The sequence below is a fragment of the Bos indicus genome, chromosome 14 (genome assembly GCF_029378745.1).
Source record: "Bos indicus isolate NIAB-ARS_2022 breed Sahiwal x Tharparkar chromosome 14, NIAB-ARS_B.indTharparkar_mat_pri_1.0, whole genome shotgun sequence".
Lineage (NCBI taxonomy): Eukaryota > Metazoa > Chordata > Mammalia > Artiodactyla > Bovidae > Bos > Bos indicus.
The window spans coordinates 32,382,027-32,394,450 of record NC_091773.1 but is presented as its reverse complement, the minus strand read 5'-3'; the positions used below and the strand labels follow the sequence as shown (position 1 = coordinate 32,394,450).

Here is a 12,424-nt window from a genome sequence, read left to right as displayed (position 1 = left end):
AAGGTCGGTCTTGAAAATTCTTTTCTACCATCCCCACGAAGTGTTTCCTTCCTGTCACTGCCCTACTTAGAGCTCTCTAAGCAGCAGTAAATGAAACTCTAGAGACTGGAGGGATATAAAAGCAATGGTGAACTCTGGCATAAACGTCTTCTCTCACTAAGAACCTGTGGTCTCGTAACTCGTCAACCAGGAGAGGGTATGGCAGTGTTTCTCCATGAACAAGCTTCTCCCAACTCTCACTTCTTTTCATTTCATTCATTCATTTCATGTGTGTGTGTGTGTGTGTGTGTGTGTGTGTGTGTGATTTTAAGAGTATATATCAGATTGGCGAAAAAGTTCATTCAGGTTTTTCCATATAACAGAAAACACTTAATAAACTTTTCAGCCAACTCAATTTATTACTATATGCATTTACTGAAGTACAGTTGATTTACAGTCTCACTTCTTACATTTCTCAAAGGACTCTCTAGCTTCATAGCAGGGATATGTCAAAAACAGATGTCACACAAGCAGTTCTAATACTACCCTGATGCTATTCCTTGGCTCTCAGTGGACCTATCAACAAATAACAGCATATGGTGACACATAAATATATACTTACCAAAAGAAATGTCCGGATTGTTCTTATTTTGTTAAGTTCAAAGAGCAATTTCTGTGCCTTCTCATGATTACTACAATATTCATCATAGATGCGAAACTTGTCTTTCTGTAAATTCAAGAATACATTAGAGTCATGTTATTAGCCATTTTGAAACATGAAGGGTGATGTTTATGAACAAACTTTATTAAGTGTTTACTACATTTCAAGAGCAATACTGTGTGTATATAGGAATATGTTTATTTTTTTCTGGTCCATGAAGGGGATGGATCTAGGAAGGGGACAGACTTATATTCATTACAATCCAATATGATGTACACACAAAAAAGTAAATGAACCAAGTGCTAGCAGATTACAGACAAGAGAGCATTTAGCTTTACTGGGAGGGCTCAGTTACAGCTTTAGTAAAGATATCATATCCAGGCAAGAGCAGGGAGATGAATCTACAATTCCCCAGCAGGGAGAGGGAAGAATGTATTTTGGTGGAAGGAAAAGCATGTGTCAGATCATAGAGGAATAGGACATAGTGCCCTGCAGGTCACATGCACCAATCTGGACAGTTTAAAAGGGGCACTGACAAAGTAGATGATATTCAGCAACAAGCAACTAAGATAATGACAGACCTTGAAGATGTTACATCTGAAAGGTCATCTCAGAGAGAGATACTTGTTTGCATATAAAAGTAAGGAAGTGCTGCTGCTTCTGCTGCTGCTAAGTCACTTCAGTCATGTCCGACTCTGTGAGACCCCATAGACAGCAGCCCACCAGGCTCCCCCGTCCCTGGGATTCTCCAGGCAAGAACACTGGAGTGGGTTGCCATTTCCTTCTCCAATGCATGAAAGTGAAAAGTGAAGTCGCTCAGTCGTGTCCGACTCTTAGCGACCCCATGGACTGCAGCCCACCAGGCTTCTCCGTCCATGGGATTTTCCAGGCAAGAGTACTGGAGTGGGGTGCCGCTGCCTTCTCCAGTAAGGAAGTGCAGCTACTTTCAAATAGCTGTCATACTTATTATAAAGGATTTATAAATCTTTGTAGCTCCGAAACACAAAACTAGGACCACTGGGTGCAAACTGCAAAGGCCATGATGGGCAGTGACAGGCAGATTTTGGATTAATATAACGATTTTTCCAACAATCAGAGTTATCACTAAAAGTGATCAAGTAAAAGCAAGATGAACAATCTTCACAGGTGCTACAGAAAGGATACGTTCCTAAAAGGAGAAATGTCACACCACCCTGATCTCTAAGCTCTCTTCCATTTATAAGGTTTTCTACAAGTGACAATGATTAATATCTATCAAAGTGATCCAAATCAAAGAGGAAGACACAGAAAAGGTAGTGATCAAAGAGTAGAAGAGAAGTGTGTCCTCTGAAATTTCTAAGACATGCATTTAGAAACACTGAGTGCTATTTTATACAGCCAGCAGAAAATTGATTGAATGACTTTATTTCAAGAGATGGTATGAACCAGAAGAAAACAAACTTCAGAAATAGTTCGGCTAAATTCGTGGCTGACAGATTCATAGTGTGTTACTGAGGAAATGGATGTCAGGGAGCAAGATTCCCATGTGCAACCCAGGACTCAGTAACCCAGCAACCACTCCAGCTGGCAGGAGATCTGCATTCCTTCATGAAGGGGAACAGTCTGGATTAAGTGGACACAAACACACGTGACTTAGAGTTGTACCCAAGGAAAGTGTCATCTCCCTGTACTCAAGGAGTCTCTCTCTTCCATAGAATTATTTTTACGGAATATTTTCTGATACTTAAAATAACATGTACAGAGTCTGCTCACTACATATATAGATCTAGAAACTACCCATCATTACTTTATAAAAGACTAACTAGAAATAAAAAAAAAATGAAAATGGATTTCAATGACAAAATTTTTAAACAGAACACTAATCGTATAGCATTTTGATAAATAAATGGATTCCAATGGGTATTCTGAAAATTAGCAACAGGAGAATGATAGAAATAGAAGCATTACTTTTCTTTCGTCAGTATGAATGCCCTTTAGTTCTGAAAACAATTTTCACTATACAGGTGGCTTCTTACCTTGCAAATCGACTGCATAAATAATTTCAGCTATCATGTGTAAAGAAGTGGAAATGATCATACAAGCATGACATACAATTTGAAACAACTGAGTCCTGACTGGCTTGTTCTTCTTCTGCACTGCTCCGTACAAGCCTCTGAGAAAAATTCAGATGCAAGCGTGTGTGTACCTTGAGGGACCAGGTCTGTTCATCTCTAGGTTTGTCAGAAGTCAATGAACAAGAGAACATTTTGACTAACACAAGGCTCATCACACCATTATAAGAGTGAGGATTTTCTGCCTCAAAAGAGAAATGCTCCATGTTTGAGAGTAACATAAAAATCCATTCATTATGGACAGCCTGAATATTCATTAGAATTCAAAGCTACAGCGGATGCGAAAAACTAACTCGTTGGGAAAAAAGAAAAGCCTGTTTATTCTGCACTGAATAAAATGGATGATGCGAGGCCCCCTCCCCTTTTCTGGCTCTAAGTGGAAGATTTCCCTGGCCTTAAAAGACCCCAAACTTTTTTTTTGGTGTCAGATTTTACCTCTAACGCTGAATTCCCACATACTACTTTGCCAAAAGGGAAACCTTAAATGCTAGGGGGAAAAGCTTTTAAAATAAACAGAAACTGATCCTACAAACTGAAGAAAGCAGGTTCCCACTTCTTGCTGAGCGTTAGGTTCTGGATGTAAGCACTCTTCCACGGCCTTTAAGAATTCTTTATGTACTGCGAGGATGTCCTCAATGTTTGAGAACAGCATCTGTAAATAAATGTGTAAATGCAGTAGTGAGGCAAGTTGGAAAAACAATTCTATGGGAATATAGTATTTTCTCTCCACATTGAGAACACTGGTGGAGAGCTGCCCTTTCCCACCCACCCGGCTGGCAGAGCACCCATTCCGTCTGGACGTCTGCTCCCCTCCCACACAATTCTGGGAACCACTGAAAACCTGATCCAGGTTCTCAGGACAATCCCAAGTGACTGAATCCAAGCATGACAGTCCCATCCCACAAACGACAGTGGGCGGCAGGTAGAAAACCAGACTTGCTGGCTTTACAGGAAGGGCTTCTCTGCCCGCAGAAGTTACTGCTACGAGAGCCAAAGTATTGTCATGTTCCTGTGAGTATCAGCAATCTTTTGCTTGCAACCAAAAGCACCCAAACTATTAATAAAATACTCCATGGTAAGGAGAACAGAAAAGTGATTACTCAATTCAATGGGAAATAGAAATGCCTATAAAATTCATGGGGACTTTTTATTTTCAGTAAAATAACAGGGCAAGTTAGGATCCAAAATAAATATCAATGAAAACATGTACAGTTTAAATGAGTAGTAACAACTATAGCATGATTCTCATTTACTATCTTCCCCCAGCCTTTTTCCCCAAAACTCTTCACAATTTTCCTTCCCTATGGTTTAAAAGGAAATGCTCATGCATTTGTGAGCTGAAGGTATTGTGCGGACATTTTCTGCACCAATGGACCATCCAAATCATTTATTCCTCAGGAGTCAGAGCCTGGAAGTCACAATGGCCCACATCCTGCCTTCCAGGCCCCTCCAGTAATCCTCTCACACACGGGTCAGCTCCCTCCCCCTCAGAGACTGGAAAGTTTTTGGACTTGAGGCTATTTTTCTCCTTCCTTTCAAACACTTCCAAGGTCTTGGCAAAAAAAAAAAAAAAAGTCCCATCTTCTACACCATCCTCATAACCCTCCATTTCTTTTCCCAAATCCTATTTTCTTGTTTTCTCGCTGTCATCCACACAGGTGCCTGGCACAGAACTTATTCTGTGGCATTATACTGATACTTCCCTGGCATTCCTCTCCTTGCTATTCTTTGGAACTCTGAAATCAAATGGATATATCTTTCCTTTTCTCCTTTGCCTTTAGCTTCTCTCCTTTCCTCAGCTATTTGTAAGGCCTCTGCAGACAACCATTTTGCCTTTTTGCATTTCTTTTTCTTGGGGATAGCCTTGATCACTGCCTCCTGTACACTGTCATGAACCTCCGTCCATAGTTCTTCAGGCAGTCTGTCTTCAGATCTAATCCCTTGAATCTGTTTGTCACTTCCACTGTATAATCGTTAGGGATTTGATTTAGGTCATACCTGAAAGGTCTAGTGGTTATCCCTATTTTCTTCAATTTAAGTCTGAATTTGGCAATAAGGTGTTCATGATCTGAGCGACAGTCAGCTTCCAGTCTTGTTTTTGCTGATTGCATAGAGCTTCTCAATCTTTGGCTGCAAAGAATATAATCTGATTTCAGTGTTGACCATCTGGTAATGTCCATGTGTAGTCTTCTCTTATGTTGTTGGAAGAAGGTGTTTGCTATAACAGTAAGTTCTCTTGGCAAAACTCTATTAGCCTTTGCCCTGCTTTATTTTGTACTCCAAGGCCAAATTTGCCTTTTACTCTAGGTATCTTGACTTCCTACTTTTGTATTCCAGTCCCCTATAATGAAGAAGACATCTTTTCTGGGTGTTAGTGCTAGAAGGTCTTGTAGGTCTTCATAGAACTGTTCAACTTCAGCTTCTTCAGCATTACTGGTCGAGGCATAGACTTGGATTACTGTGATACCTAATGGTTTGCCTTGGAAACGAACAGAGACCATTCTGTCATTTTTGAGACTATATCCAAGTACTGCATTTTGGACTCTTTTGTTGACTATGAGGGCTACTCCATTTCTTCTAAGGGATTCTTGCCCACGGTAGTAGATATAATGGTCATTTGAGTTAAATTCACCCATTCCAGTCCATTTTAGCTCACTGATTCCTAAAATATCGATGTTCACTCTTGCCATCTCCTGTTTGACCACTTCTAATTTACCTTGTTTCATGGACCTAATGTTCCAGGTTCCTAAGCAATACTGCTCTTTACAGCATCGTATTTTATTTCCATCACCAGTCACTTATACAACTGAATGTTGTTTTTGCTTTGGCTCCATCTCTTCATTCTTTCTGGAGTTATTTCTTCACTGTTCCCAATATGTAGCATATTGGGCACCTAACAACCTGGGGAGTTCATCTTTCAGTGTCTTATCTTTCTGCCTTTTCATACTGTTCATGGGGTTCTCAAGGCAAGAATACTGAAGTGGTTTGCATTCCCTTCTTCAGTGGACCACGTTTTGTCAGAACTCTCCACCATAACCTGTCCATGTGGGACGGCCCTACACAGCATGGCTCATAGTTTCATTGAGACAATACTTTGCCAGCAAAGGTCCATCTGGTCAAAGCTATGGTTTTTCCAGTAGTCATGTATGGATGTGAGAGTTGGACCATAAAGAAAGTTGAGCACCAAAGAATTGATGCTTTTGAACTGTGGTTGTTGGAGAAGACTCTTGAAAGTCCCTTGGACTGCAAGGAGATCCAACCAGTCCATCCTAAAAGAAATCAGTCCTGAATATTCATTGGAAGGACTGATGCTGAAACTGAAACTGCAATACTTTGGCCACCTGATGCAAAGAACTGACTCATTAGAAAAGACCCTGATGCGGGGAAAGATTGAAGGCAGGAGGAGAAGGGGACGACAGAGGATGAGATGGTTGGATGGCTTCACCGACTCGATGGACATGAGTTTGGGCAAGCTCCAGGAGTTGGTGATGGACAGGGAAGCCTGGCGTGCTGCAGTCCATGGAGTGGCAAAGACTCAGACATGGCTGAGTGACTGAACTGAACTCCCTGGTATTCCAGTGGTTAACTCTTTGCCTTTCAATGCAGGTGGTGAGGGTTCGATTCCTGGTCAGGGAGCTAAGATCTCACATGCTTAATGGCCAAAAAAACAAAACATAAACCAGAAACGATATTGTAACAAATTCAATAAAGACTTAAAAAAACAACTTATACTGGAACTGGAGAGAAGTGGACAAGCCCTGAGGTAATACCCCACAGGTGACATTTTAACTGAGGGGACCGTGTGCTGGGGTCAAGGGCCAGCTGCACCTCCTCACCTTCACGGTTTCTTCTGTTACATTTTTGTCAAGCTTCGATGCTGCGCACTGGTTCATCCGGTGCAAGAATGCCTGCAGGAAACAGGAAAAGATATTATGAAGACAACATGGGGTTAATCAAGTAACCGAGTGTTGATCCGAATCAATTATTTTTTTATAAGAATCCAGTAACTATCAAGTGCAATAGTTTTGTTATATCAATAAAAGACAGAAACCTTGTGCATTGTTTGTTTCTCCTACCTGGGGATATTTCCTTTACAGTTTGGGACAGGGCCAAAAGTGATCATGTGGATATGAATTAAATGTATTTACCAAGATCTCAAAGTTCTGCAGTAAGATACTTAGAGTCAAATGTTGCCTAAACACCTAAGTCTTGTGAAGCACAAAGGACCAAAATTTAGCCAAAAGGGGACTTCTAATAACAACAAAAGGGCCAGAAATTCTAAAGGGATCCCTTTACAAGTGAGAGAGATTGAGGGAGTGAGGAAGGAAGGGAGAAAGAAAAAGAGACTTTCAAGAAGGAACGGAAGAATTCCCCATCCTCTCCTGCCTGCCTTGAGTTTTTGTATTTCTGGGATCAGGTTCAGAGCTCTCTAAAGCCCTATGGTAGGCAAATAAGTTCATTAGTATTTCAAAGATCTAGACTCTTCCTGGTGGTCATTAAGCCCGTGATGAAATAAGCTATTATTTTTACAAAGAAAAAAAAAAAGAGTTATTTATACTGGGCCTTACAAATGTTTAGAAGGAAAAAAATGATTTTCCACCCAGCAAATCTGGTCTGGGTCCTCAAAACAAGGTCCATTAACTACTTAAAGACCAGGCGAGATCATTCCTTCCTTTATCTGTCCTAAGAGCTCCAGCCACTGCCTGTGAAGTCAGGGCACACATTAGCTGGAAGGAATCTGGAGATACTCCACCAAACAAATGAAAATTACTGTAAGAATGTCTGCAGCATGCAAGGCTCCTCTGTCTACGGAATTTTCCAGGCAAGAATACCGGAGTGGATTACCATTCCCTTCTCCAGGGGATCTTTCCAACCCAGGGATCAAAACCAAGTCTCCCGCAGAGAGAGACTCTCTCTCTCTCAGACTCTTTACTGTCTGAACCACCAGGGAATCCCATATTTACCAAGATTTAAAAGATTAACAAAACAAAGGAGTGTTCATAATATTCCAAAATCATCACCCTCAAGACATTGCTAATAACAATACAAAATGACACAACACTTCTGAGGACAACTTAGTATAAATCTCAGATTTCTAAGTGGGCGTTTCCTTTAACCCAGCAATTCTATCTCTTGAAATTTATCCTAAGAAAATTTTCAGACAAGGGGTTTCAATGTATTGATTATAGAAGCAAAAACAGGGGAAACAACTTAAAAGCTCATCATTAAGGGGATCATTTAATATATTAGGGTACAAGCAAACTACAGAATACTGGGGAAAAGTATAATCAGAAATGGAATGAGATGAAAAGTATATATACATATGTCTGTCTAAAAAAGAGGTCTGTAAACTATTGTTTGGTGGAAATACGTCTAAGCATACTGGATGCACACATACATACACACTTTTACATATATATGCATATGTGTATATATACACACATATATGTGTACACATGTATAATGTCAGAGTGCATTCATACTAAGAAAAATATGTGGCACACACTAAAATGCAAACAGTGATTACTTCCAAGTGGTAGGAAAGTGACCTTTGTACACTTTCTTATTTTCAGAATATCTGGCTGTGTGCATGTTAAACTTTTGTAGAACTTGTGTAAAGAGAAAAACAAAACCATCTAAAAGAAACAAAACAACTGAACTGCAGGATCTCACTCCTAGCTTTAGCTTCAGCACCATCTTGATTCCTGATTCAGTGGGTTCACGTTTCAGATTCCATAACTTCAAAGCCACATCAGTACTAACAGCCTCATCTCAATGTAAGAATTCAGCTGAATTAAATAAAATGAATAAGAAAGTATTGGATGACACCTTAACTTTCTTATTAGAAATCTGTAATACAATCTTTTGAAATATTATCTAAAGTTAGGTATAATTGGCAATGGATAGAGATTTTCAAATTTTCTGGCTTTAATACCCATTTTAATTAGTGTTAACCTAATTTTCAATTTTAGTTTTTTTTTTAACAATATCTTTATCAAAAATGCTCCTTAGCTCTTCCCATTTAGTCATGAAACAGCATGATGCTCTGACCACCGAGTTTACATTTCATATTGGCCACGTAGGAAACAGAACCTCTCGTGCAAGCAAAACTTAAACTTCACCTCTACATTTATAAATCTTATCGTCATAAACTAAACTCAGTCACATTCTGAAACCAGCAAATTAAAGAAAGGAGTAGTGACAATGAATCAAACTATGAGGCAAAAGGAAACATACAACCTAATAAAGTAAACTCTATCTTTATCTGACATTTTATCTTCTTATCCTCCGTGACAATATGGAACTTTTTGTTTAACTGCATGTGAAACAAAACCTGGAACTTCTTAGCATTTCTAACCAAGCATTTATGTTTCCCAAGAGCCTCATCTTATATAGCAGTGCAGGCAGAATTTAGATGCTTGCTTGAGAGGGCAAATTCATGAAAACTGACATTTTCTACAAAATGTGTCAGTCTTCCTTTCTGAAGATAAATGACATGTTTACAGCATCAAACTTTAATAACCAGAATCTATAGAGTCCTTTCAAACTTTGGTAATTGGGGTATTTCATCATTCTCCTGTCAATCAAGGCAGCATTAATATTCTAGTCACAAAAATACATGAGATTTAGTATGTTGTTTTATCTCTCTATTCATTCATTCTCACCGATTCAGAATCTCATCGGAATTAGATCATCTTCAATCTGATACAAATATAAGGAAAATAAGGACCAGAAAATGGCTTTAATGCCAGTGGTCCTCAAACTTTTCAATGTGTATAAGACTTGAAGAGTTTCAGAATGCCTCATCTTCTCTTCAATTTGCTTCACATTGTTCCTCTCAACAAGTTTGGTAAAATATATTAAATGCCATACATTAGTTAAAGAAAGCTAAAGAAGTCACAAATTTGCTACCACATCATCAAAAGAAGGAAGAAAACTCATTCAGGTATAATAGGGAGATGCTAGCTTCATCCCTGTCTGTCCATCTGGGCCGCTACCAGCTCAAAAGTAAAGTCCATAATGAGTTTTATCTCAGAATGCATTTGCTTATCTTATCATTTCAGTGTACTAAATTATAATCTTTCTCTTTTTGTCTTTCTCCCTCTTTTCATCAGTAACGCACACACAAACCACCCTCCAAAGTCACACAGATTTTTAACAGTTCACACTTTTAATTCCAGATACCTGATGCCAATTTGAGTTTCATATCATATAAGCATTAAACCTTATTACTCCTATAAATATTCTGCATTCAGAATGATCTTAGCATTAACCTGTCACCTTGAATTGTGGCTATTCAATATGAATAGAGATGTATAAATTTTACATATGAAGGTGAAAAGGGAAAATTTAAAGAGCAGCTGTGCCACTGCAGGGAAAACGTATTTTCATTTAATGAAAATAGGTGGAAAAAATAAGACCAAGTATTTCCTTTACCTCTTTAACTTAAGATTACAACATCAAAAGTTTTTGGAAGATACTGTTTTGTTTTGTCTTCCTGAGAGAAAGACAAAACTCTAAATAAATGAAAAGGGCTTGGGACTTCCCTGGTGGTCCAGTGACTAAGATTCCACACTCTCCCAATGCAGGGGCCCAGGTTTGATCACTGGTCAGGAAACTAGATTCTACATGCTGCAACTAAGATCCGACACAGCCAAGTAATTTTTTTTTTTTTTAAGAAAAGAAAAAGGCTTGCCAGTGGAGTTTGCTTTGAACTCCTGGTTGACCGTGGCACCATTTAATTGGAACAAAGAAGTCAGAAGGGGGAGTAGTTGTTGGAGTGGGAGAATCAGAGTTTGTTCTAGCCATGTTGAGTTTGACATGCCTACTGGACACCGATGTAGAAATCTCAAGTAGGGAGTCAGCTGTACTGATCTTTTTTCTAAAGGGAGATTGAAGCTAAAGTTAAAGGGTTGAGTGCTACTGGCAGGAAGATGTAACTCAGGGACAGTCTTCATAACTCAAGGAAGAGAGAAGAGACAGCTGGCTCCTATTCATTGGAGAAAATATGTAGGCAGAGAAGGAAAAAGGCCCCAGAACAGAACCTTGAGAGCATTTTAACATTTACAAGTCAAGTAAAAGAAGAGAAACCAAAGAAGCCAGGAAAGCAGGAGCAAAATCAGAAGAGTGCAGTGTCACAAAAGCCAATAGAGAGAGAGTTTCAGGAAAGAAGAAGTGGTCAATTGCTTTAACAGTGCAGAGAATTCTGCTAAGTACGAACAGATATGTGACTTGACAACACAAGGTGGGTCACTGGTGATCTTGACCATGGTGCAACCAAAGGAATGGGCACAGGATAAATGGAGAATAAGAAAATGGAGTTGGTAGCCACAGAGGTTTAAAGGTATTTAAAGTTTTGCTGAGAAAAGGAGGTGGATTTGAACCAAAGAAGCGTATATGTTTTTTTAAGCTAGAAAATACCAGCTCAATTCATCCGAGTTACATTTTATGTTCCCTTAATATACTTTGGTGAACCCTTCATAAATTTTCCACTCCACTGGATCTCATTTTTGCCTGAAGACCCACTGATTCCAATTTTGAAGTAGGACTCCTTCCTTTACCATGGAAAAAAGTAACAGACATGCATATTGTGGTGTTAATATCTGTAAATTTAAATACATATCATGCATGTATTATAACTATTAACTACTAGCCAAAATGCTACAATATTGTATTTAATTTGCATGCCAGGCATTGTTTTCAGCAGTGATTCTTAAACGGTTGAGCCTCTGGACTCCTATACATTCTTAAAAATGATGGAGAACTGCAAAGAACTTTTATTTGTGTAACATATCTATCAATATTTAATATGTTAGAAACTAAAACTAAGAAAAATTTTATTATTTCTTATCCAGAAAATCATGTATAAATTTATTTTAAATTAACAATTATAAACCAATTATATGTTAACATATCTAACATACTTTTAAGAAAAACAGTTATCTTTTCCTAAAAAATTTCAGTGAGAAGTATGGTACTGTTTCATAGGAATGCAAATTTCTTTAATGTCTGGCTTAATAGACATCTGGATTCTCATATGCTTCAATGTGTTGTGACACGTTGTTTGGAAACATTTTATTTTTTAAATGTATTTATTTATCTTTACTTTTGGCTGGGCTGAGTCTTTGTTGCTGTGCAGGTTTTTCTCTAGTTTCCACGAGCGGGGGCTACTCTCTAGCTGCAGTGTATGAGCTTCTATCGTTGCACAACATGGGCTCGAGGGAACTCAGGCTTCAGCAGTTGCATAATGTGGGCTCAGAAGTTTCAGATCCCAGGCTCTAGGAATCAGGCTCAGTAGTTGTGGCACACAGGCTTAGCAGCTCCACAACATGTGGGATCCTCCCAGATCAGGGATGGAACCTGTGTCTCCTGCATTGGTAGGTGGATTCTTTACCAGGGAATCCCTGGAAACATTTCAATCAGAGTTGGAAAAGGAAAAAATATGTTCATTTCTAGAACATTTTCAGTGCATTGTGAATATTCTTCTTTAAAACAACATCAAAATTCAGTAAGTGATAGTTTCTTGAAGGTCGTCATGATGTGGAATATGACATCATATCAGTGAACTTTTGTACTCTGCTTTGTTAAAACCCATTGATCTATCCTGCAATATGAAGGGCCTTTTATCCATGCTTGCTGTTGTAGATTTTTTAATAGCAATTCACCGAGAGTT

General features: G+C 38.9%; 1 protein-coding gene across 2 annotated transcripts in view; it reads right to left on the bottom strand.

Annotated features, from left to right (window-relative positions):
• PREX2 (phosphatidylinositol-3,4,5-trisphosphate dependent Rac exchange factor 2) overlaps nt 1–12,424 on the bottom strand; it is a 302,189-nt gene that overhangs the window by 222,886 nt on the left and 66,879 nt on the right. For both annotated transcript variants that reach the window (XM_019973769.2, XM_070802636.1), the window contains exons 2-4: nt 6,588–6,659; nt 3,281–3,403; nt 602–706 (exon numbers count right to left, since the gene is read on the bottom strand). In XM_019973769.2, coding sequence (XP_019829328.2) covers nt 602–706; nt 3,281–3,403; nt 6,588–6,659 — 300 coding nt within the window. The remainder of the gene's footprint in view (nt 1–601; nt 707–3,280; nt 3,404–6,587; nt 6,660–12,424) is intronic.